The sequence below is a fragment of the Simochromis diagramma genome, unplaced genomic scaffold (assembly GCF_900408965.1).
Source record: "Simochromis diagramma unplaced genomic scaffold, fSimDia1.1 OVJJ01000107.1, whole genome shotgun sequence".
NCBI classification, from domain to species: domain Eukaryota; kingdom Metazoa; phylum Chordata; class Actinopteri; order Cichliformes; family Cichlidae; genus Simochromis; species Simochromis diagramma.
This window is the reverse complement of record NW_024387209.1, coordinates 1,450,521-1,475,012: the sequence shown is the minus strand read 5'-3', so window position 1 is coordinate 1,475,012 and position 24,492 is coordinate 1,450,521. Positions and strand designations below refer to the sequence as shown.

The 24,492-nt window shown below is 40.2% G+C and overlaps 2 protein-coding genes across 2 annotated transcripts; one reads left to right on the top strand and one right to left on the bottom strand.

Moving 5' to 3' along the window:
• Window positions 1-229: 229 nt before the first annotated feature.
• On the top strand, window positions 230-1,936 carry LOC120746312 (pro-opiomelanocortin-like). The gene is made up of 3 exons (XM_040051758.1): window positions 230-348; window positions 969-1,089; window positions 1,190-1,936. Exons 2-3 carry the CDS (start codon window positions 973-975, stop codon window positions 1,697-1,699), a joined length of 627 nt encoding a protein of 208 aa, XP_039907692.1. The 5' UTR covers window positions 230-348; window positions 969-972; the 3' UTR covers window positions 1,700-1,936.
• A 1,028-nt stretch (window positions 1,937-2,964) lies between these two features.
• LOC120746285 (protein EFR3 homolog B-like) lies at window positions 2,965-17,363 on the bottom strand. Its single transcript, XM_040051715.1, has 21 exons — window positions 17,117-17,363; window positions 16,822-16,949; window positions 16,361-16,511; window positions 15,358-15,479; window positions 14,848-14,997; window positions 14,406-14,501; window positions 13,894-13,972; window positions 11,979-12,114; window positions 11,749-11,901; window positions 11,524-11,635; window positions 11,352-11,403; window positions 9,558-9,730; window positions 8,933-9,008; window positions 8,580-8,741; window positions 8,293-8,424; window positions 8,129-8,196; window positions 7,276-7,409; window positions 4,107-4,198; window positions 3,983-4,031; window positions 3,606-3,712; window positions 2,965-3,414 (listed from the first exon to the last, which is right to left on the bottom strand). Exons 2-21 carry the CDS (start codon window positions 16,926-16,928, stop codon window positions 3,280-3,282), a joined length of 2,286 nt encoding a protein of 761 aa, XP_039907649.1. The 5' UTR covers window positions 16,929-16,949; window positions 17,117-17,363; the 3' UTR covers window positions 2,965-3,279.
• Window positions 17,364-24,492: the final 7,129 nt, after the last annotated feature.

The following is a 24,492-nucleotide window of genomic DNA, read 5'->3' as shown; positions in this document are numbered from 1 at the left end:
AAGATTTAAACCTGAAAAAGAATGAAGAGCTGAGGTTATGAAGTTAAAACAGTTTCTCCATATAAAATGTGAATATTTGAGGGGCAGGAGGGGTTGATGTGGAGGAAGGAGGAGGCGGGAAAACCTGGAATTGTCCGTTTTCTAGAAACAGTCCACGTTTGCGAGCAGGAGCAAATGCTGGTGATGACGTTATCTGCATGCGCGTGTCCTTGGCTGGCAGGATATAAAAATCAGACGGCTGGTCAAAGCAACAGAAGAGGAGAGAGCAACAGCTAAAAACCTCCATCCAGCGGCGGAGTGACGGGAAAACACCAGCAATAAGAGGACGAAGAGGTGCAGAAAAGTGTGGTGAGAATCATCATTTTCTTTAATAACTTTTTATAATGATATTGAAATCAATAAGTGCTTAAAATGCTTGAAAATCACTTATTGTTACATTTTTTAACTTTTACTTTTTAGTTCTTCACAGAGGATGAATTTCTAATGATTGACTCAATACTGTTAGACTTGGATGTAAAAAAAAAAACAAATTTGTGCACAAATACTGAGTAATATATTTTAAGATAAATTATGAGAAAAAGACGTTTGCATCATCTCAGAACTGACAACAAGGATTTGGCATCAACAAAATATAAACTTAATGTAACTTTGCATAAGTTTATATAAAGTCAGTGATAATGTGTTGTTTAACCCAATATAATGTATTTTGCTAAAGAGATCACAGGTACTTTCACGCCCTTTATTATGATTATTTTTATGTACATGGGATGTATTTATTTATTTGATCAATTTCACAGTGATATCTGTTTTGTATACCTACTCTGTAAGTCACATTATGGTTATATATGTAGTGTTAATGTAACATAAATTGAATAAAAATATGTCAAATCAAAAATGAAACAAAAAAAATGTATACATGAGGGTGTTTTTTAACATTCTGTCTGTGCTTTTCTCTGATTGATCAACAGGAGGATGTGTCCTATGTGGCTTTTGGTGGCATTAGTGGTAGTGGGCGGGGCCAGAGAAGTAGTCAGCCAGTGCTGGGAGCATCCGAGCTGCCAGGAGCTCAGCACTGAGAGCAACATGATGGTAAACGCACAAACACACTGTTCACTCAGACCTGATTTAATGGGAGGTTCTTCTTTTTTGTACCCAGAAGCTCACGTTTTCTTCTCTTTCTCTCCTGCAGGAGTGCATCCAGCTCTGTCACTCTGACCTCACCGCCGAGACCCCCGTCATCCCCGGCAACGCCCACCTCCAGCCCGCTGTCCCATCAGACGCCTCCTCACTTTCTTCTCAGGCCAAGCGCTCCTACTCAATGGAGCACTTCCGCTGGGGGAAGCCCGTTGGCCGAAAACGCCGCCCCGTCAAAGTGTACACCTCCAACGGCGTGGCGGAGGAGTCTGCTGAAGTTTTCCCCGAAGAGATGAGGAGACGAGAGCTCACCAATCAGCTGCTGGCAGAGGAAGGAGAGAAGGCTCAGGAGATGGTGGAGGAGGCGGAGGAGGAGCAGCAGCTCCTGAATGGGGTGCAGGAGAAGAAAGACGGCTCGTATAAGATGAAGCACTTCCGCTGGAGCGGCCCGCCAACCAGCAAACGCTACGGTGGCTTCATGAAGAGCTGGGATGAGCGCAGCCAGAGGCCACTGCTGACGCTCTTCAAGAACGTCATCAACAAAGAAGGACAGCAGCAGAAGTGAGACCAGACGAGAAGAGGATGAGGCAGCGGAGAGAGGAGTGACAGGAGGAGGAAACGTTTTCCAAGGCAATTAGGCACCAAAGAGTTCCCATTAACAGAGTGACCAATAAAAAAGCTCTGAAACTGCCATCTGTTACATGATCCTGATTGAGTGATGGAGAGGGGAAGAGTCTGAGAAAGATGTTTTGATATGTATTGATATATGTAAATAACTTTAATTATTAAATGAGTTATAAAAAGTTATTTGCAAGCAAAACAAGATACATCTTTTCTCTACACAAATGCACGAATCCAGAACACATGCACATCTAAACCAGACACCTGCTACCTGTGATCCACATCCACAATAACAAACTTCACTTTGAGTTCCTCAAAGAAGGAGTAACAACAGCGATAAATCTTAATAGAAGTCAGCTCCTGAAATAGGTGAAAATGCTCTACGTGAAAAGTCTTTAAATGTCAGTCTTGAAAAGGAGGAGTGCTCATCAAGCAGAATAAAGTGAGCTCATAAAATAAGCAGGAACTTACAATGATGGCACTAACCGTTTATGATCAGTGGGATTTTCCCCCCAAAATAACAAAATAAATTAAACATTTTTAAGCAATATATTGTAAAAAATAAAAATGCCAGAGCAAATATGTAGCAGCTTTAGACCTGTGAGACACTGGCAACCTGTACAGGGTATACCCCAGCTCGCCCTATGGTAACTGCATTTTCTGTCAATTACTACATGATTTAAGCTCTAAAGGGCTAATAATAATAATAATAATAATAATAATAATAATAATAATAAGAATAAGAAGAAGAAGAAGAAGAAGAAGAAGAAGAAGAAGAAGAAGAAGACTAGGTAAGAAAGAAAGTGAAATCATAAAAAAACAAAAGGTTGCTAAGAAAAAATCCACATTAAACAAAACTCCTAAACTAATACGTAATGACCAATATAAAGTATTGGGCCAGAAAAAAGTAAAGAAAAGGTAAGTGCTAAAAAAAAAGAGCATGTAGCGTCATGGAAGAAATACGAATCACTGAACTAATCTAAAAAAAAAAAAACCAAACAGCTATTGTCCTCAGAACAACCTGTACGTACATTTTTAGGTAAAGTATAACATTTATAACTACATAAACAAGTCTATGACTCAATACTGCTACAGTAGAAGCCTTGGTTCACAGAAAAAAACAAATCAACTGTGCGTGAACCTTCAAAATAAGGCAGGGCTGCACAAATGAAAATGAAAACAAACTGTTGCTTGTCACAGTGAGAGGTCTGCTGTGTGTGAATAAGATGAGACGATAAAATTAACATGTACTATTTATTTAGTGCAGCATCATTTAATATTAACAATACTTGTGTACAGATGCACCTCATGACTGGAGGATCAAACAGTAGGGCAGACTGGGAAATATGGAGTCAAACACTGAGTCAGTCCATTTCTAATACAAAAAGATCAAATCTGACAGCTATAAAGGAAACAGCCACACTAAATCACTAAAATGTAAAACACTTTCCCTCACAGCCACTGATTTGTTTCTTTACCAAACAAAGTGCTTCAACATCATCACGAGGTTGTTGCTGAATGTCTTTAATAGACACAGAGGTCAGGAAACTTCATCTCATAGACCGGAGTCGATCGAGGTGCCGAATGTCCAGAGGGAGAAGGAGGAGGACGTATGATGAGTTCAAAGACCTGATTGAGTTTGGACTGAAGCAACGATGTCTGGAGAGACAAATAAAGGCATTATTTTAAAAAACAGTTTTTAATCACATCAAGACAGATCATTTCGTCTAGATGAAAAAACTTTTAACAACTTTACTAAACTAAAGTGAGCTCTTATTGGCTGAGAATCACATCGATGGCGTGGGTGTGGTGCTCTCAGCTGCTTTGTTAGACTACAATAAGCTGCTCACCCTGGCTCCACATTGGGCAGCAATTTCCTCAAAGGGAGCTGTCTGAAACCTCTCCACCACCTCCATCCGCTTCCTCCTCTCCTCTTCCTCGACCACGCCTCTGTCCTCTGACAGAAAGAAAAACCAGATCAAAGACAGATCTTCTTTGTTGACGCTAACCCAGTGCTTCACTTTGAATTTCACTGTTAACAGTTTCACTTACATGGTTTAAATTAAATGTTTGTTTTTTTTATTGTTAAAATTCTAATTTTAATGAAAATAAAATTATACAAAATAAGTTATTGTCACTACACGCTGAAGGGGACAATTTGAAGAATATTTCCTAGATGTTCACAAGTAAATCATGTGAAACTATTGATTTGAAATCGATGGCCTACCGATGGCGTTCTTCAGCGTCTCAAAGGTGATCTGCTCAGTCTGAGGTTTCTGCACACAGAGATATGATCAGACACAAAAACAGCGCGATGGACAAAAGGACAGGTACATTCAGCAGATGGGTACCTGTGGTGTATCAGGACAGAACGGAAGTTCCATGTCCACCTGCAGAGAGACGGCGTCTCCAATGCTCTTCCTCTTAGACAGACGATCCTCTTCTACAATAAAACAGTAATTCAGTCTGAATGCTACGAGACTGGTGCCTCTATCAGTGCACTCATACTGCTGCTACAGGGAGTGCAGAATTATTAGGCAAATGAGTATTTTGTCCACATCATCCTCTTCATGCATGTTGTCTTACTCCAAGCTGTATAGGCTCGAAAGCCTACTACCAATTAAGCATATTAGGTGATGTGCATCTCTGTAATGAGAAGGGGTGTGGTCTAATGACATCAACACCCTATATCAGGTGTGCATAATTATTAGGCACAATCCTTTCCTTTGGCAAAATGGGTCAAAAGAAGGACTTGACAGGCTCAGAAAAGTCAAAAATGGTGAGATATCTTGCAGAGGGATGCAGCAGTCTCAAAATTGCAAAGCTTCTGAAGCGTGATCATCGAACAATCAAGCGTTTCACTCAAATTAGTCAACAGGGTCGCAAGAAGCGTGTGGAAAAACCAAGGCGCAAAATAACTGCCCATGAACTGAGAAAAGTCAAGCGTGCAGCTGCCAAGATGCCACTTGCCACCAGTTTGGCCATATTTCAGAGCTGCAACATCACTGGAGTGCCCAAAAGCACAAGGTGTGCAATACTCAGAGACATGGCCAAGGTAAGAAAGGCTGAAAGACGACCACCACTGAACAAGACACACAAGCTGAAACGTCAAGACTGGGCCAAGAAATATCTCAAGACTGGTTTTTCTAAGGTTTTATGGACTGATGAAATGAGAGTGAGTCTTGATGGGCCAGGTGGATGGGCCCGTGGCTGGATTGGTAAAGGGCAGAGAGCTCCAGTCCGACTCAGACGCCAGCAAGGTGGAGGTGGAGTACTGGTTTGGGCTGGTATCATCAAAGATGAGCTTGTGGGGCCTTTTCGGGTTGAGGATGGAGTCAAGCTCAACTCCCAGTCCTACTGCCAGTTTCTGGAAGACACCTTCTTCAAGCAGTGGTACAGGAAGAAGTCTGCATCCTTCAAGAAAAACATGATTTTCATGCAGGACAATGCTCCATCACACGTGTCCAAGTACTCCACCGCGTGGCTGGCAAGAAAGGGTATAAAAGAAGAAAAACTAATGACACGGCCACCTTGTTCACCTGATCTGAACCCCATTGAGAACCTGTGGTCCATCATCAAATGTGAGATTTACAAGGAGGGAAAACAGTACACCTCTCTGAACAGTGTCTGGGAGGCTGTGGTTGCTGCTGCACGCAATGTTGATGGTGAACAGATCAAAACACTGACAGAATCCATGGATGGCAGGCTTTTGAGTGTCCTTGCAAAGAAAGGTGGCTATATTGGTCGCTGATTTGTTTTTGTTTTGTTTGTGAATGTCAGAAATGTATATTTGTGAATGTGGAGATGTTATATTGGTTTCACTGGTAAAAATAAATAATTGAAATGGGTATATATTTGTTTTTTGTTAAGTTGCCTAATAATTATGCACAGTAATAGTCACCTGCACACACAGATGTCCCCCTAAAATAGCTAAAACTAAAAACAAACTAAGAACTACTTCCAAAAACATTCAGCTTTGATATTAATGAGTTTTTTGGGTTCATTGAGAACATGGTTGTTGTTCAATAATAAAATTATTCCTCAAAAATACAACTTGCCTAATAATTCTGCACTACCTGTAAAGTGGACCCTCAAACCCATTGCTATTAAATATTTACCTGCTGTTTTTGAGAAACATTACCATCAGCTTCTCAACAATGCTTTAGATCGTTTGTTCTTATTTACAGTCCATACTGGGATCTTGAACAATCATTGTTAAGTACTGTGTAACTACTATTGTTCAAGACAGTTCTACTTAAACTTTACTTACCTGCTTTTACTTTCTACTTACTTTTATATATTATTACACTGAGTATGGTATATACTACTTACTACCAAACACAAAGTCTAAATTACATAAAATGACATAAATAAAAACCCTGTGTGAAGCTTTGGGTCTTTGATAAATTGATTTAATATTAAGGGTGTGTTTGAGTTAGGGTGACCATATTTTGATTTCCAAAAAAGAGGACACTTGGCCCAGTCATGAAGAATTTTAATAATACTGTTTGTTTAAAGAATTTTTTAACATATTTAAAAGATGCCTTCTCTGTTAATAAATGTTGAAATCAAAAATGTTTTATAGGCTTTTACAAGTCAACAAGCGCAAAAGAAAATAACTTAAAAACCTCTGGAATTAAATAATGTTACAGAAATAATGCCTCATCTGTATAAGAAAAATTACCAGTGAGGTACCAGTAAGGTATTGTGCAATGGTTTCTGCTGTCTCATTTGACGTTTCTAACTTCAATTAATTTTGTTTGCACGCCACCATTCTTCCAGTCAAAGTATGATTGGGAATATTTTCTCTGTTCCTTGGTTACTTAAGTCTGAGAAAGAGCTTCAAGAGTGACTTCCACTGAATCCAGCACTATCACACCATTGACAATAGCTGGCGGGCACTGCTGAACTTTTTAGCTGTGTTAATGTCTGGAAATGCTTTTTTTTTTTTTTTAAGCAACACACTAGTGCAATCCATAGATCTGTAGCTATTGTGATGCTTCATAGTATGAAATGCCAGTGCACCTTCTGCTGCAGATACAACAGCATCCTCGTTTTTCCCAGGTGTAACAAAGAACTCAGTCAACTTACTAGATGAATTTTCGCCTCGCACAGCCTTTTTATGTTTTTCTGTGTCCATGTAAGCAACAAGATCTCCGGCACCTTTGTTAGACACACAAACATAAGTGCCAGCTCTGCACACAGTGCACTACGCCTCCCATTTATGATACGAGGGAAATTTCTTTTGCAGTTTGTCTGAAAAGATGCACTTGCGCTTTGGCATCTTTTGGCATCTTTTCAACACGCCGCTCTGCGCTCTGTACCGTCTGTGAGCGCGGAACAACCACTTACAGCACAGCAGTTCGGGGATGACGTTGCACATATGGGTCCTCTGTAGGCCTATAGGAAAACCCAGACATTTTCATCCATCTTGAAAATCCCCCCGGATGCCCCGAACAGAACGTGAAAAGTTCACATGTCTGGGGAAAAGAGGATGGTTGGTCACCCTAGTTTGAGTACCTGTTAACTGAGGTGTGTACGGTGTGTTGAAGCGTTCACAGTGTGCGCTGTAGCTGCTTCCTGCCAGGGCCTCGCAGATCTTTGATTGGATGAACAGCAAAGCTTCGTCCACCTTCAGCTCACCTTCTGGGAGTCTGACACACACACACAGTTATAACACCAAGATTTTAAAAATCCTGGTGCTAGACAAACAAAGCTGAGGTACAACCAAGCTAAACAATTGAATCTGTATAAATGTACATTGGACAGAAGAACTGGGCCACCTGCACACTACACCTACAGGAGCCGCTTGACAACAGAAACCTGTGCTATGAAGCCCTTGGTGTACACTTTTGTGGTGATGCTAATGCTAGGAGCCCTGCAGTTACTGAGTGAGCAGAGTGACTTTTACATACTGTTTGCCTCAGCACCTGGCAACCCCACGGCTTGCAGCGGATCAGAGAATATGTAGGAGGAACAGTTGCCACAGTCGTGAGCTGACTAGTTGCACGATTGATTGGATTGATTTTGTCTATACTGCGAGTTACCAGAATCAACCATAACAAGTATATTATTAAGAATATTGAGAACAATATAAGGTCAGCATGGTACTGTTTAATAGTTGATGGTTTTATGCTTTTTCTACTAGAGTTTCAACACTTTAGTAAAGTGTAATTACATAACTCAATAACATAAAATAATATATTTTATTTGTTTTTTTTACTTTAAAATGGGGCTAACCTGACAATATTTATTCTGCTTTTCGATTATGTAAATATGTGGGTGTCTGGTTGAATTTCTACTCTTATTTCTAACTAAAGTTTTAAATTTTATAATGTTTTAATACAATCAATTAGTGCGCCTCTCGCTCTACCTGGGTTTGTCACAAAACATGACTTCGGGCAGCAGGTGAGGAGCATCCTTCTGTCGACTTTCTATCACCTGAAGATCCAAAACAAACACACAGTCTGTGATGTTGTGCTAACAAACACCTTTGTTTCTCATGTTCTCACACACACACACTTACACCGACTTCACCTGAGTGATGTGCTGGTGGAGTGTTGGAGGCGGGCCAAGTTGTGACAGCAGGTTGAGGAAGGCGGCGCAGAGGGCGTGGATCCCACAGCGATTAAACACTGACAGACACTCCTGATTGGAAAGAGTCATCTCCTGTGCAGCCAATCACAGGAAAGTTAAAGGGAGAGGAAGAAGCAATGTGCTATTTTATTTATTGTTTATTTGTAAACACCACACACTGCAACATTAATAAACTAAGCTTTGCCCCTACACGGGCCTTTAAATCATATCACAGAGGTTCTGCCTACCTGCAGAGCCAGGATCAGTCGAATCAGATCCACCACAACCTCCTCATTGGCCAATTCCACACTTAGAACAGCCAATAGGGTGAAGAGGGCTTGGTAGTGGCTGCGTCCACTGTTCTCCTCCCTAGAGGCCAGGTAGACGTGTCTGTAGAGACGCTGAGCATGCTGCATGAACACAAACACATCATGCTGAAATGTGCAAATATCATGATGTACACTTAAGACCACCCGTTTTATCCCTGCCTTTAAAAGCCATCTGATCAAATCTTGGTGTAAATCTCTGAAATAAATTCTTCCAACCTCGAACCTCCGAACTAGTGACATCATTCGTGGTGTCTCTGATGATGTGAGCTTACCTTCCTCATGAACAGGTTGTCCTGTCGAGAGCATCTGTCCTCTTTCATTTCCAAGGATGAGACATCAAATGCCACACTGTAGACACATAACCAATAACTTATCGATACTCAACAGGTCAGTTAAGGCCTTTAGACAAATGCTATTTTTCAGTTTTCTGCTATAATAAATCCACAATGGTAGGATCAAAATGAACAGCCATGCGGGCTCTATGGGTGAGGGAACCATAGGAGCACTTTAAATAAAATGCATCTGGCCATGACTTTAATTTTGAATTTAAGGTAGAGACTGAACAACAGTCTTATAAGGCAGATTCACTGATTCTTTCAAGCCTGTTGTAAAAATGTGTGTAAAGCAGTATCTTTGTTTAAATAATCTGAAATGCCTCCAACCTTTTTAGAATGACCAACAATGCTATGTGATCCTCCTTTAAAATGATTATTGCAGATCATCTTTTAATGAGAGAAAAGTGGAAGTATTTACATTATTTTCATCACAAGCTAAAGACAATCAGCAGGTCTGCAGTGACATCCCCCTGCCACCGGGTGGAGCTCTTTACAACTCATTATTCTCCACATGGGTCATTAGTCTCTGGTAGTGGTGGTGTTGTCTCTGTGGAAGTGTGACCTGGCTGTGGTGAGCCGGGAGGCGTTGTGGCGTCTGTCAATGAGCGAGGTGAGGATGGACAGAACAAGCAGGCGGATCTCCGGATCCTCCATCAGCGTGAAGGACAGCAGAGGCTCCAGGAAAGACGAGGGCAGCGCCGTCAGCAGGTTGCTACTTTCGTAATGCTCCGACACCTGAGGCACAGAGGAAGGACAGCGAGCACGTCACACTGACAGGAAAATGTTATTTAAGCTTGCATGAATACAGCTTCAAAGATTACAAAGATGAGCCTTAAGTGCTGTAAATTCAGATTTACCTGAACCATACGTTATTCATCTTGATGCATGCTCAATCATCCAGGTAAGTAAATCTCCAAAAGTGGATTCTGTTCATCTGGACGTAGCGTTTTGTGGGAGGACCACTCTCAGCATCGACCAAGTGTGTTTGCTTTTGGAACTGTGTCTTAATTCCACCTACTTCACATACAAGGGTCAGTTCCACAGGCAGAAACATGGGTGTGCCATGGGCTCCCCAGTTTCACCCATCGTGGCCAATTTGTACATGGAAGAAGTGGAAAAGAGGGCTTTGTTATCCTACCCTGGAACACCACCAAGCCATTGGTTCAGATATGTGGATGACACCTGGGTGAAAATCAAATCTCACCATCCCCACAGACACAGCGGCCAGGGAGGCAGAAGAACAGCACATCAAGAAAGCCCTGAGTAAATGTGGTTATCCCATCTGGACTTTTGTCAAAGCTGGGAAGGCGCCAAAAGAAAGCTCCAGCCGATCCAGGAGAGAAGGACAACCGCTGCCCAAGCGAAAACATGTAGTGATCCCGTATGTGTCAGGAGTATCAGAACAGCTGAGACGCATTTTTTCTAAACACCGGGTGTCTGTGGCTTTTAAACCCCAAAACACGCTGTGCTAAAAATTGGTCCACCCCAAGGATCGGGTCCCCCGACACAAACAGAGTAACATAGTGTACGCTGTTAAGGGCCAGGAGGATTGCCAGGATTTATACATCAGGGAAACCAAACAACCTCTGGCGAAGCTGATGGCACAACACAGAAGAGCTACCTCGTCAGGCCAGGACTCTGCAGTCTAGTCACACCTACAGGCCAGTGGACACTCTTTCAATGATGAGGATGTACACATCCTGGACAGGGAGGAACGCTGGTTTGAGCGCGGAGTCAAGGAGGCCATTTACGTGAAAAGGGAAAGATCGTCTCTGAATCTTGGAGGGGGCCTAAGGGTACATCTGTCACCATCTTACAATGCTGTGATTGCAGCCATTCCCCAACTCTCTGTGAATGGTACACATGGCCATTGATCAGTGGGTTTTGGTCAGTGGTTGTGGTCAATTGGTCAATGGTCATGAGAATTTGCATAATTAAGATTAAGGAACTGACCTCCCAGCCCATTGTTCCTTCAGTGGGCTGGTTTCAGTCATTATGCAAATGTACTGTTTATAAGATTAGGGAAACCTGCAGTCAGCTGAGACTGAAGAAGTCACTTGGATGAGTGACGAAACGTTTCTCCCACAAAATGCTACGTCCAGATGAACAGAATCAACTTTTAGAGACATACGTTATTCAGCTTTATTCAGTCATACGACTTTAATCGGCGAGTGTAGAATCAGTTTTACCTGCTGTTTATCTGATAAACCAATAAACTAAACACCATTTCATTTTGATTATCTCAAAATCCACTGTAAATTTGCACTTCACCGACCCTCCAGGTTTTCCTTTATTATTTTAACTGTGTGCTTTCAAAAGGTAAGAGCAGAGCTGGAGAGTTTTAAAGAGAACTCACCTGGAGGAGAGACTTCAGCAGCATCACCTGTATCATCCTGCTGCCTTCAAACCTGAGTCAAGAATATTATTTCACAAAATTAAGGTGTTTTACGAGTATTTTGTCAAATACTAGGTGAGTACAGTGTTAACTACAGGCAATAGAGAGCACAGAAAGTTAATGTGAATGGTACCCGGAGTTGGGTGAACCCAAGGCTGGGTAGATACCAGGAACAGGAATCTTCCCCATGATGAACAGCATGACCTCTGACCTCTGGTAAATAGGCAGTGTGTTGGCAAAGGATCCTGAAATGTCATGAGGTAACATCAGCTCAAATGAAGTAAATAAAATGAAAAGTACAAAGAAAAGTTTGTCACCTTTAATGCAAAAAAGCGCTTAAATACCAGAATGAACACACCAATAGTTTTAATGACGGCATCCTGCAGTTTTTTCTCTTCAATCGAGCTGGTTTTATGTTTACCACCATTGTCATAGTAACCAGTCAGCTGGTAGTCCACGCTCTGCCTGAGCTGTCGCAGTAACGTGTTGAACACCTCCAACACTGTGGGACCTGCAGAGTACAGTATAAGTAACATTAAGCATTTCTGTGTATATATAAACAGATGTGTGTGTGAGCTGGAGGCTCACCGACAGATCCAGTCGCTTCTATAACGGCTGCTTCAGACAGGACCTCCACAATCCCAGCTCTGACTGAAGCTGGACTCCTGCTGTTGGCATCCAGGTGACCCAACAGCTGCTGGATGACCAGGTGGGAATGCTGGGACTGACCAAGAGTTCAGTTCAGTTACAGAATAACAGGTGGAGTGACACGTAATATAGCCAGTACAGCTGGGGACAGTTAAGTGCTTTAGAGGTAAATGTAGGATGAGTAAAACGAATGTACCATTAGCAGTGTTTATTATTATTTATTTCCCACATTTTGTACTTAAAATAATAATTATTAGTTCAACTTTGTAGATTTAACTATGTTGAAAATACATTTAAATTAACTTTCAGTTACTCTACAGTAAGATTAAGATTAAGTAATTCTGCTTAAATGCTTTAACAAATGCATTTTGTTAAGTTAATCGTAGGTTAAACTTGTTATTCTTATTTTTCAATACTTAAACTATAATATTAAATAATATTAAATACTGTAATTGTCGGGCTATAAGCCGCTACTTTTTGCACAAGCTTTGAAACCTGCGGCTTTTAGTCAGGTGCGGCTTTTCTGTGGATTGTCCATGATTTTTGTCATATCATAAGACGATTTGTGTTGTTTGTTCCGCTGTTGTACGGCACTACGTTGCCTGGCAGAAGGATCGGGGTTCAAGAGTGGTATGTTGGTCACATGTCCGTCTGCCAGGCAACATAGTGCCGTACGAAGTAGCGCGAAAAACAAACTTCAAAGTAGCGCTACGCGTTCAGTGGGAGGCGTGGATGACGAGCGGCGATAAACTCCACCAGTGGATTCTGACAGCGTGGAAAAGTGTGAAAACATCCACGATGACCAACGAATTTCAAAGGGCTGGACTGCTGCATGATGGAGAGGAGGACACTGTCACGGCCCTTCTGAGGGTGTTCGACTCTGACACTGACAACGAGGATTTCTTTGGTTTTGAAAGTGACAACGAAGGAGAGAAGCGGAGAGTGGATGACGAAGCCATCCTGAGCCTGTTCGTTTCCGACACTGAAGAAGAGGACTTTGGTGGTTTTAGTGTGCAGGAAGAACAGAAAGATGGTGGTGAATGACTGACTTTTCTTCTTGTTAAAGCCGTGTCACTGCACCTGAGCCTAAAAGGTAGGCCGGATCTATTTTTCTGGTGTGCTGTAGGTTATTGTTATGTACTACATTTGTTACTCATTTATGAAGCACAGTACATGTTCGTACTTGTAATTACCGCTACTTGTACATATATGTAAAAAGTTATGCAAATATGTACCCATACCTTGTTTTTCAAAATATTAATAAAAGGGGTGTGTCTCCAAACAGCCATCTCTTTCCTGAGAATTCGCTTTGTGCATATTCTCTTACATATGATAAGTCAACATTGAAACACCCGCTGCTTTTAGTGAGGTGCGGCTAATGCATGTACAAAACAGGATTTTCCCCTGATTTTAGCTTGTGCGGCTAATATTCGGGTGCGCTTTGTAGTCCGGGAAATACGGTACTACAGTACTTTCTAATAATTAAGAAAGAAATTAACATGATTAAGTTGACATTATTGTTACATAAATATAACAGCAGTTAAATTTTATTTAAAATTATGTTATCATACATTTACAAAACTAAACTGAATAAAGTAATTATGTTTAAGCTAAAGCACGTCCTAAAGTACTCAAATTAAGTACACACAGTTAAAATAAGTAAGTTCATTCTTTCTACAGATACGTATTTAACTTTACAGTCTAAGAGTATTTCCTTTAAGTTCCTTTGAAGGGCATTTAAATATATGTTACTTTAAAGCTGAGGTAATTTAAATTTATTCATTTAACTTGCTGTATGAAATGACAACTATTACTATAGTGCAGTATATACAGGATTATCAGTGTAATAACAAACCTGAATAGAGTACATGATGATCTGAAAACACTGAACAGCAAACCCTCGTCCCTGCCAAAGACTGTGACTGTCCAGGTGCCTGAAAGACAGTCCAGCAATCTGTATGTAATGATATATTATTATAGCATATCATATATACTAGAAACTAAATAAATACTGCTGCTACTACTGATTTTGACCTCTATTAGTACAGCTACTCAGAATAAACGATAACCAGAGGTTCAGCATGAAGGTATGTGCAAGATAAATAAGCATCATTTTGAACTGCAAAGTCACCATAATAGAGTCCAACAGTATTATATATGAATATGTGTAAATATCAGCAGATAGAGTCGAAGGAAGTTAGATACTTTCTTTCTATCTATTTTGATTGAGTGTTTGATGTTTTGACTCCATACTTCAAAGAAATTATTAAATCTTTGTTAATCTTTTTCTTCGTACTTAATACAAAGCACTCTGCTTTCGTAAGGAGTAATACTACTATTGTACTATAAATATAGTGTATATCTTACATGAGCACTGGTTTGATAGCGTTGTTAATGTGTCCATAAGCAGCTCGGCACAGCAGCTCCCTGAAACAAACCTCTGTCTGCTCTGCTGGAGATCCGCTGAACAAACAAAGAGGGAAAAGCTGAAAACAAGCCACTAACCAAATCTCATACAATATTCTGAGTAAATTTAACTGTTTAAATGTACTTTCAGTGACTTTTGGCTTTGTTTTATTTGACCACATGATTTAACAGCACCATAAACAGCATAGCAAACGTATTCAATTTCTTATCAATTTGACAAAATCTCAAAATTAGCTGATGTTTAGAACAGAGTGTCACCAGCTGAATGTGGGAACCAACGGCAGTGCTTTTAAATATAATCCTAAACACAGATGTCACTTTATTTATCTAGCAGTAAAACGTGTAGGTGTACGAGAGTGTTAGCATTAATACATGTCTATACCTGTCGTTTTGTGAGTGTTGCTGCAGATTGACCAGCAGGGCAGGGACAATCTGCTCCATGTGACGCGGCTCCCAGATGTTCACCTGCAACTCATCGTCTACCGTCTTCCTCACCACGCCCTGCAGCCCGCGGATCCCCGACACACGGATCCTAAACACACACAAACTTCATAAGTTTACCCACAATCACACTAAGTACACGTTCATCTCCAGACTCTGGAGCTGAGTTTTGTTTTGCTGTTTGTTTTATGAAACTGTTCATAATTTTGGAGTATTCCTCTTATACAGAGAGAAACGTGCTCCATGCATCATCAACACTATTCAACAATTTGCTGATATAAAAAAATCTTTGACATATGAAAAGGCATAACCTGAGGATGCTTACATATCTAATCAAACGGTTGATTACTAAAATTGTTGATTATTTGTGTTCGGGCACTCACAATTGTATACCCTTCTTAAATAGTGTCTGTGAGTTCGTATCAAGTCAAAGTTAAACCTCAGAACTGACTTGTTTCTGGTGTCAAGGTCTTCGTGATCAGAGTGACACATCTCACTGAAGCGAGACACGAAGAAGTCGTAGCTCCGGTGATATGACGGTGTGTCCTCCTCGATGTTTGCAAACTTTACAAACTATGCAACACACAAAATGAGCCTCTTAATCCATCAAAACACATTGAAAAGCAACTACACATGAATACATACAGTTAAAACAAGAAACAAATTTAGAAATAATAAGATCATATTTTCCAAATTCCCCAAGCAGAAGTAAAACTGCTCAATTTTGAGTATTAAAAGAAATTTCAAATGTAAATTTTACTTATAGTTTGCCCTTTAATTTGAACTTAGATCTACTTAAAAAACAAATATATAAATTAAACTTATGGATAATTAATTAACCTTTTAATTGACAGTTCCGAGAAACATTCCTACTGTGATACAACTTCTACTTTGTAAATTAAGAGATTTTACATTCCTTCATTAGATGAAATGCTTGCAGTTCCTCATAATGGTAAATGGTCTGTATAGCGCTTTACTTGGTCTTAAGGACCCCAAAGCGCTTTACACTATACACAATCATCCACCCATTCACACACTGGTGATGGCAAGCTACATTGTAGCCACAGCCGCCCTGGGGCGCACTGACAGAGGCGAGGCTGCCAGACACTGGCGCCACCGGGCCCTCTGACCACCACCAATAGGTAACGGGTGAAGTGTCTTGCCCAAGGACACAACGACTGAGACTGTCGGAGCCGGGGCTCGAACCGGCAACCTTATGATTACAAGACGAACGCCCAACTCTTGAGCCACGATCGCCTCATACACATAATACATGAAACTTAATGAATGTTAAAAGACTGGTGAATGGTCAAATTAACAAATAATCATTAACAAATTAACATCACTACTGCAGCTTGTGATTAGTAAATGTTTCCTTTACTGCAAACCCATGAACACTTTACCAAGATCTCAAAGCTTTTAAATGCTGTCCACTGTTGCAGGGTGTTACATACAGAGTTGGTGGCGAGTATGTGGAGGTGTGGTTTGTCAGCCTCCAGCAGTAGACGCAGTGTGCTGAGAAAACTCTCCACCAGCAGGTTGATGCTCTGACAGTGACATGCAAGCAACAGCTGCTCCATCGCCTCCATCGCTATGCACACATACCTGAGAGGGGCGAAAAAAAATCACATTGCTGTTAAACATGTGTGTGTCATATTTTAAACCCCTGAGATCAGTCACTCCTCTAGAGAAGGTGGGCTGATTTCAGAGAAGTGTGAAGCTTGTAATACTTAAAAGATCTTAAATACTTAAAAGACCTGAACTGCTGATTGCTTTACAGGGATACTCTAGATCCTGATTTCTGAATGTCTTTTTTCAATGATTTTTAAGTAGAATTTTATTCATTTAAGCTGCCAGTTAGCATAATGATTTTAAGGCCATCTGTGTGGGCTTTAGTGTGTCTGTGTGTACTGACCCGTAGCGGTGGCGGTTCAGCTCTCTGGTCAGACGCTCTGACAGGTACGCAGCAATGCGGTCGAGCTTCTCCGGAGCAGACAGAGCGAAGAAGGTCAACTTCTCCATGTTGGCTTTCACCAGCCCTTCCTGATCGCACACACACAAATACACACAGAGATGTTGTTACTGTGTAGCTTATTGATACTTCATGAATATGTGAAATAAAGATGACATTTTTGGATTTTGATTACATTTGATACTGAAGCACTAAAATAAATGTAAAGACTGTGCGGTGTAGATGTACAGGTGTTTACCTCAGGGTCTTCTGGGAAAATGTTGTCGACCAGCCGCTTGTAGCGTGGCCGAAGGGCCCAGCAGCAACCACACAGCCCTGAACACAGAGACACGTTTCAATTTCCCCCTTCAGTTACAATGTATTTGAAACAAAGTCTGAATCACAGCAGGCTTCAGAGAAACATTTCCATATTTAAAATGTCCTCTAATAATTTTAATAAATTAAAATGTTGATCTTTGATTTAAAATATTCACAATTTTTAGGATATATCTGCGTTATTAAGGAATGGACTTTTTTTAGGAATTCTGAAAATGAGAATTTTTTCTTTTCCATTGTTTTTGATAGTTAATAATAATAATAACATTCAGCCTCTGTTGGAGCAAGAAAACTGTGGAGCCATTTTTATAATTTCATTTGTTTGTAAATATATAATATACTAAATACAAAAAGACACAAAAACTGAAGCAAGTTGAATTATAATAAAAACCTGTTTTCAGTAGTGAGTTTTTAAAAAATGTTTGTAACAGCCTAAAGTGGGCAGTCGAGTTTATGTATTGTACTGGACGTTTATAGATTTTCTTTGATTTTCATCTCTCTCCATGTTCGGCGTCACGGCTTTTGGGGGATTAAAGGAGACAAGAGATCTGCCACTGGTCAGCTGCCAGCACAACACACAAACGCTCGTCTTCCTGACTTTATGAGACCCCTGAATGACACACTGAACATAAACCTGATTCAAACCTGAATCTGTAAACCAAAACTGTCCTAAAGTGAAGACTCTGCAAAAAGATGTGGTTCTCACAACAACAGGCCTACGAGTGCACGCACACACCACACACACACACACAATGCAGCAGTGAGACCACATCTTAATCCTGCAGTGGTTTGTTATGTAATGTGTTTATATTGCTTGTGTTTTTTAGTTAGCAGAGTTAAAGAATCCGCACTGTCACTGCGAGCATGCTGTTCAGACTCAAAAACCAGGACAGGTGGCATGTTTGGACCTTCAGACCCTGCAGAACCAGCAGATCATACTTTTCTGAGAGCTTTTTCATGACTTGGTTTTAAATTGTATTTTTTTTACTGTTTATTTTGTTGTTCAGATGAATTATTAGTTACAATATATGATATGATAAATCCCATGAGAGTGGTATGTTTGGTTTTTATTTGTTTTGTTAATAAGAATAATAAGAATAATGGTCATCATCAGATCATTGAGAGATGATTACGGATCCTCACATAATTAAGTAAAGTAACAAAGACTCTTCTCTTGAACTATTTGATATTATAAACACAAATATATTTTAGGCTTCAGTAAATTAAACACTACAGCCAACAAAACCTGACTGATAAATTGACAAACAGTTGACGTATTAGGGATAATTAAATAAAAGAAACACACACACAATTAAAATGAACCAACTTTTAATGACTCAAATCAGTAGTTCATTCATTCAACTTAAAATAAGAAAAAACTCTATCTGCATTGAAGAAAAAGAGTCCACTGGCTTAACATGCTCAGAATTTTGCACTTTGTGATTTGTGAAAATGTCTCTATTTTATTATACAACACAGGAGCCCTGCTGCCGTGTTTCAGGTACATGTATGAAATTTGGTCATACTTCCAACATGTTAAAGACACTCTTCTGAGAGCCATCACCATGGCAACCAAGAAACCTTTAAAAGAAGTGGTAACTAGTGTATTTTAACACTTTTTCTAAACAGAATTGTTTTAATGACATCGAATACTATTTTAAAAAGTAATTTTTCAAAAATTTGCTCAAATTGGGGTCTCAGTTTGTGAGGGGCGTGTCCAAAAACGTCAATCAATACATTAAAGGCTGTGACTCTATCAGGTACTGCTGTGACACTATGTTAACATTATTCACAGCAACACAATGAACAACTAGCGGGCGTTCCTTTAACGTCACACAGTTTTTGTAATAAACATTACGTTTCTGCAACAGCCAATCAGAAATCCACATGCCTACAGGAAACACTTTAATCCCAGCGTGCCTTGATACGCCCAATTATCACTGCTTGCAGCTGTAATTAATTTTATTATTATTAATGTTATTATTATTACCTTCATAACATTTGTTTGAAACTGTTAAACTAGAAAAAAACACATCCAGTAAGTTGTCCCTTTAAAATACATTGACATCATGACTAACAGGTAGATTTGAGGAGAGAAGCTGATGCAGAGGTGAACTGTCGCACATCTTTTCAGGACTAAGTGAAGCTTCATTTATGCCTCTGTTTGATCTTTAAATCTGTTTCTATTTATTTTGAGATAAGGCTTAATAAATAAAAAGAATTGTTCTTACCGTACATAAGGATGACTCGTTCAGCTCACATCTACACTGTCACATCCACCACACACACACACACACACTTGTGGTTAATCCTCCACACACATACACACTGATGTGGCCCCGCCTCCTTTCATTCACCGTCAGTTATAAAGCTCGTATCTCGATGGTCAGATTAAGTGTCAGAGGACAATGTTGAAAATGCTTTTGCATGTTAGCTGTTTAACTCCAGATTAAAGATTTAAAATAAAACAAAAAGATGCTGTTTGTTAACGAGTTTGTTAAAATGAAATAAGACAGATTTAACAGTGTAGTATTTATACTCCCACAGGCTCTTAACCCTGAAAGACTTTTCTGTGTGTGTGTGTGTGTGTGTGTGTGTGTGTGTGTGTGTGTGTGTGTGTGTGTGTGTGTGTGTGAGAGAGAGAGAGAGAGATCCGGGCCATGTGCAGCAGCTCAGCGCTCTATAATCTGCTCTGGATTTATTCATCATTCCAACCGAAAATGAAAAAAATAAATATCAGAAACCTGCAGAACTGAAAACATTCATCTGCTCTGTTTTTACTGCAGAAAGGGAACAAAACTGAAACTGACATTCATTTGTCTTCTTCTCTTAAATTATCGCTCACTTTCTGGCTGTTTAATATAATGTTGCTTACATGTTTTAGACTTAATAAGTGAGCCTATGTGGGGAAAAAAGACAGTATTAGGACAGAAAGTATTTGATGTTTTTCTCTTTTGAAAAAGACGATCGGTCTGATGGTAGTTTTATTGGGTTGTGTTGAGATCTAGTGTGATAAAAAAAAATCCACATATATTCAGTAAAAATATGAAAAGATAATTAAGTGTTAGATGCTCATTCAAAATGTCGAAGTCGAGTCGGAGCAGCAGTTGGGCTGATCTTCTATATTATATGATCTAATTTCCAGAACTTTGGACCATGAAAGTAATGCTATCAAAAGACTGTTGATCCACAGTGGGATGTAATTTAAAAGCTCTGTTTATCAACAATAACTTGCACTAAACCTAAATTCATAATATTATATGTTATTCTTGTTAGGCTTGGCTGCATCTATTTATCCCAGTTAAGTCTCCTGCATAAGTCTTAAGTTGTTAGCCAGTTATTCCTCTTTCCTGATTCTATTGAGATCAAAGTTTACACAGTGGACTTCATTTTTTTATTTAGTTAGACCCAAAACTAAAGACTGAGTGTATAAACACATCAGGAAAGTGTTTACCAAGGTCATGGGGAATATTAATAAGAAAATTAAAGGTACTTCTGCTTTGGCTTCTGTTTTAAGAATTTAAAAGTACACCCATCCTTTATCTGTTTGATTCAAAGACGTCCTCCTCACAAACATTGTTGGAGTCGTAATGTGAAGCAGCCAGTGTATTCGCTGTATCCGTTACCTCCGGGTGTCTGGTGGTCCAGCACAGAGCAGCAGTCCTGCAGCAGCCGCCTTGGAGCCTCAGTTACGGCCGGCATGGCAGCCCTCGGCAGCGACATCCCCCTGGGCAAGCTGGGTATGGTCACGCCACGGGGCATACTGGGTAAACTGGGCAGAGTGGGCATACTGGGCATGGTGATTCCTCTGGGTAAACTGGGAGGGTTGATGCCTCGGGGCAAAGAGTTCAGCAGTGCCGGCATGGTGACCCCCCGTGGCAAGCTGGGGAACCTGGGAAGAGTCCCTGGCATCTCTGGAGAAAAAAGAAGAGGTCCTGAGGAAGAGGAGAGGAGACCTGTGGATGGGGAGAGGTGGAGGAGGGAAATAAGAACACGGATTGAAATGAAAAGCCTGCCTCTTAAAATTCTTCTGAATTTAACCCCTTCAGATCTGCAGCTCTGATACACCAACTTCCTCAGCAGAGCCCAACATGAGGGAACCAATCAAAGTTTGGGTCCCTGAAAATCTTGACCCCAATTATTTTCCATTTATTCCCCACAAACGTTTGGTTTGGTACTGTAATTAAGTAAAAAACACAAAGAAAGGAAATTAAAGATGTACTAACTAGTATTTACAGCATTACCTATATATGTATTACATTATAACACATGGGTCAAAAAGTCCTGTTTTTAAACTTATTATTAATAAAAGTCCTGCTTTGATTGAGGATTTCATGATAAATGCTGATTTATTAACTGTACTTTAGCTTCACATTACTGTAGATGAGTGTAAAAGAAGTGAGTTTTCACACGTGAGTTTTACTGAAGATGATGATGAAGACAGCAGTGTAAAATAAGAAGCGATGTCCTACCTGCTCGTCTGCAGCGTCGCTCTCTTGCAGCTGTTTCCCTCCAACACGCTCAACAACTGTTTATGTAACATCTGTTGAGCCCCTGCTCCCCGTCAGGCTCGGTCAATAATCAATGAGAGCGATCGATACCCGGCTCTGCATGCTGGAGCGCCTCTGACATCACAGCGCATCAGGAAGAGGAGGAGGAGGAGAAAGATAAGGAGGAGGAGTTTCCTGAAACCTCCAGCTGTTTGAGGAACTTTAATGACTTCAATCATTTTAAACTTTAAAAAGTGAAACAAACGCCGTTCTTCGATTGCTGTGCAGGGAAGAAAAAACAAGCGCCTCTCACCCTCCTCTTCTTCATCCTTCTTTCAGCCAGGAGAGAAATCCTCTTCCCAGCATGCTGCTGGGCTATAGGAGTGGCTCCCTCTGGTGTCTGATTAAGATTAATGCAATAAAAGCAGCAATAAAAAAAATCTGAGTGGATGTTTTCCACCAACCTGTCAGGGTGCATTCTGGGTTGTGTAGGAAAATGGGTTACAAGGACTTTTAAACAGAGAGTTTATTATCTGCTTCCATCAGGAGTCCGTCTTTGATGTCTAAAGCTAATTTCCTCCTTCAGAACAGCTGTACACGAGGTGAGTTTATTTATAACCCCTGTTTAAATTGTATTAAGGCTAATAAATTAGCATTTTATTGTTGGGGTTTTCTCTGTTTTCCTTGTATTACTACTACTATTAATAATAATACATTTTATTTATAGGCACCTTTCACACTCTCAAGGTCACCTTACAGTAACACGTAAACAATACCATAAAAACATAAGAAAAATGTATATATAGCAAACATGGTAAGATAAAAGACATAAACAGTCATAAAAGTATAAAAACAAATATAAAAACTGAGCAAGGTAAAAATGGCCTAAGACAGATCAGGTGTATGCAATTTTAAATAGATGAGTTTTGAGACGTGATTTAAAAGTGGTGAGACGGTCCGGAGAGCAAGTGGAAGTGCATTCCAAAGTCTCGGGGCAGAACAACTAAAGGCTCTGAGTCTAATGGTAGTCAGGCGAGCAGGTGGAACAGACAGAAGGGAAGCTGAAGAAGAGCGGAGTGTACGAAGGGGCGAGTATGTATGAAGAAGATCGGATAGATATGGAGGAGCAAGGTTATGAAGCGCTTTGAAAGTGAGAAGCAGGATCTTGAAATTGACACGGAGGTGAATTGGGAGCCAATGGAGCTGTTTAAGAACAGGTGTTATATGTTCAGTGGATCTAGTTCTGGAAATAATACGAGCAGCTGTATTTTGAACTAACTGCCATTTATGGAGGGATTTATGAGGTAGACCATAGAGAAGAGAATTACAGTAATCCAGACGAGATGTGACAAGAGCATTGACAAGTATGGCGTACTGTGTGGTGTGAGTGAGGGACGAAGACGGTTAATATTACGAAGATGAAAGTAGGAAGACCGAGTGGTATTATTTATATGTGCTGTGAAGGACAGAGTGCTATTGAGAATGACACCAAGACTCTTAACCTGAGGGGAGGGTGTGACATCAGAGTTATCAATGGATAACGAAAGACTGGTTGGAACTGTAGTCAGTTTTGATCTGGTGCCTATTAAAATGAATTCTGTTTTATTGCCATTAAGTTTAAGAAAGTTGTGAGTAAACCAGACCTTGATTTCACTTAAACAGTCAGAAATGGATGTGGGTGGGAGAGTAGCTGTGGGTTTGGAGGATAGGTAGAGCTGGGTGTCATCTCGGTAGCAGTGAAACTGGATGTTATGCTTCCTAAAAATATTACCTAGGGGTAGGAGATAGATGATAAAAAGTAAAGGACCCAGGACAGAGCCTTGGGGTACACCGGAATTAACTGGAGTAGATACTGATCTGTGAGGAAGTAATTGAACAAACTGTGAGTGGCCAGAGATATAAGAAGTAAACCAGGCGAGTACTGTACCATCGATGCCAATAGATGCTAATCTGTGAAGGAGGATGCGGTGGAAGATAGTATCGAAAGCTGCTGTAAGGTCAAGGAGAATGAGGATGGATATAAGTCCAGAATCAGCTGCAAGCAGAAGATCATTGGTGATTTTTACTAGGGCTGTTTCTGTACTGTGACATGAACGGAAGCCGGACTGAAACTGTTTGTACAAGTTATTTCCAGTGAGATGATGATGAACCTGTGCAGTCACTATCTTTTCAACAATTTTTGCTAGGAAAGGGAGATTTGAAATTGGCCTGAAATTATTTAGATTGGAGGGATCTGAACCATTCTTTTTCAGTATTGGGGTTATTATTGCAGTTTTAAGAGAAGAAGGAACAGAACCAGATATAAGAGAGGAGTGTACGATATTAGCAATCAGTGGGGCAAGAGACGGGAATGAGAGTTTAACAAGATTTGTCGAGAGTGGATCAAGTTTACACGATGATGACTTTAAGTTAGTAATTATGGAAGATAGCTGAGTTATTGTGGGAAGTTCAAAATTGGATAGAGAGAATGACAGCTGAGAAGGACAAAAAATGCAGAACAATTGACCAAATCACAGGACGAGGGCAATTGTTGGTAAAGATTCTCAAGCTTGGTGAAAAAAAAAATCCATAAATTTGTTGCAAACTGCGGCAGAGTGTGTATGTATGGCAAAGGTATCTGGGGGTTTAACAATATTATGCAATGTAGAAAACAAAGTGCGAGTGTTTCCTTCAGTGGATTCAATAACAGAGGTGTAGTAAGCAGATTTAGCATGATGAATAGCTTCTTTATAATGTTATATATGACTGAGATACATGTCCTTGTGAATAGCAAGTCCTGTTTTCCTGGAGAGATGTTCCAGGCGGCGTC

Bases quoted from the DNA above. Each gene is read 5' to 3' on its own strand.
- LOC120746312 (XM_040051758.1), top strand. From the start codon at position 973: ATGTGTCCTATGTGGCTTTTGGTGGCATTAGTGGTAGTGGGCGGGGCC. The intron at 1,090-1,189 runs GTAAACGCACAA...TCTCTCCTGCAG, and splicing joins GCACTGAGAGCAACATGATG to GAGTGCATCCAGCTCTGTCA.
- LOC120746285 (XM_040051715.1), bottom strand. From the start codon at position 16,928: ATGGAGAAGTTGACCTTCTTCGCTCTGTCTGCTCCGGAGAAGCTCGAC. The intron at 13,973-14,405 runs GTAAGATATACA...ACTGTCTTTCAG, and splicing joins GCTATCAAACCAGTGCTCAT to GCACCTGGACAGTCACAGTC. The intron at 8,425-8,579 runs GTAGGCAGAACC...TTGGCTGCACAG, and splicing joins GACTGATCCTGGCTCTGCAG to GAGATGACTCTTTCCAATCA.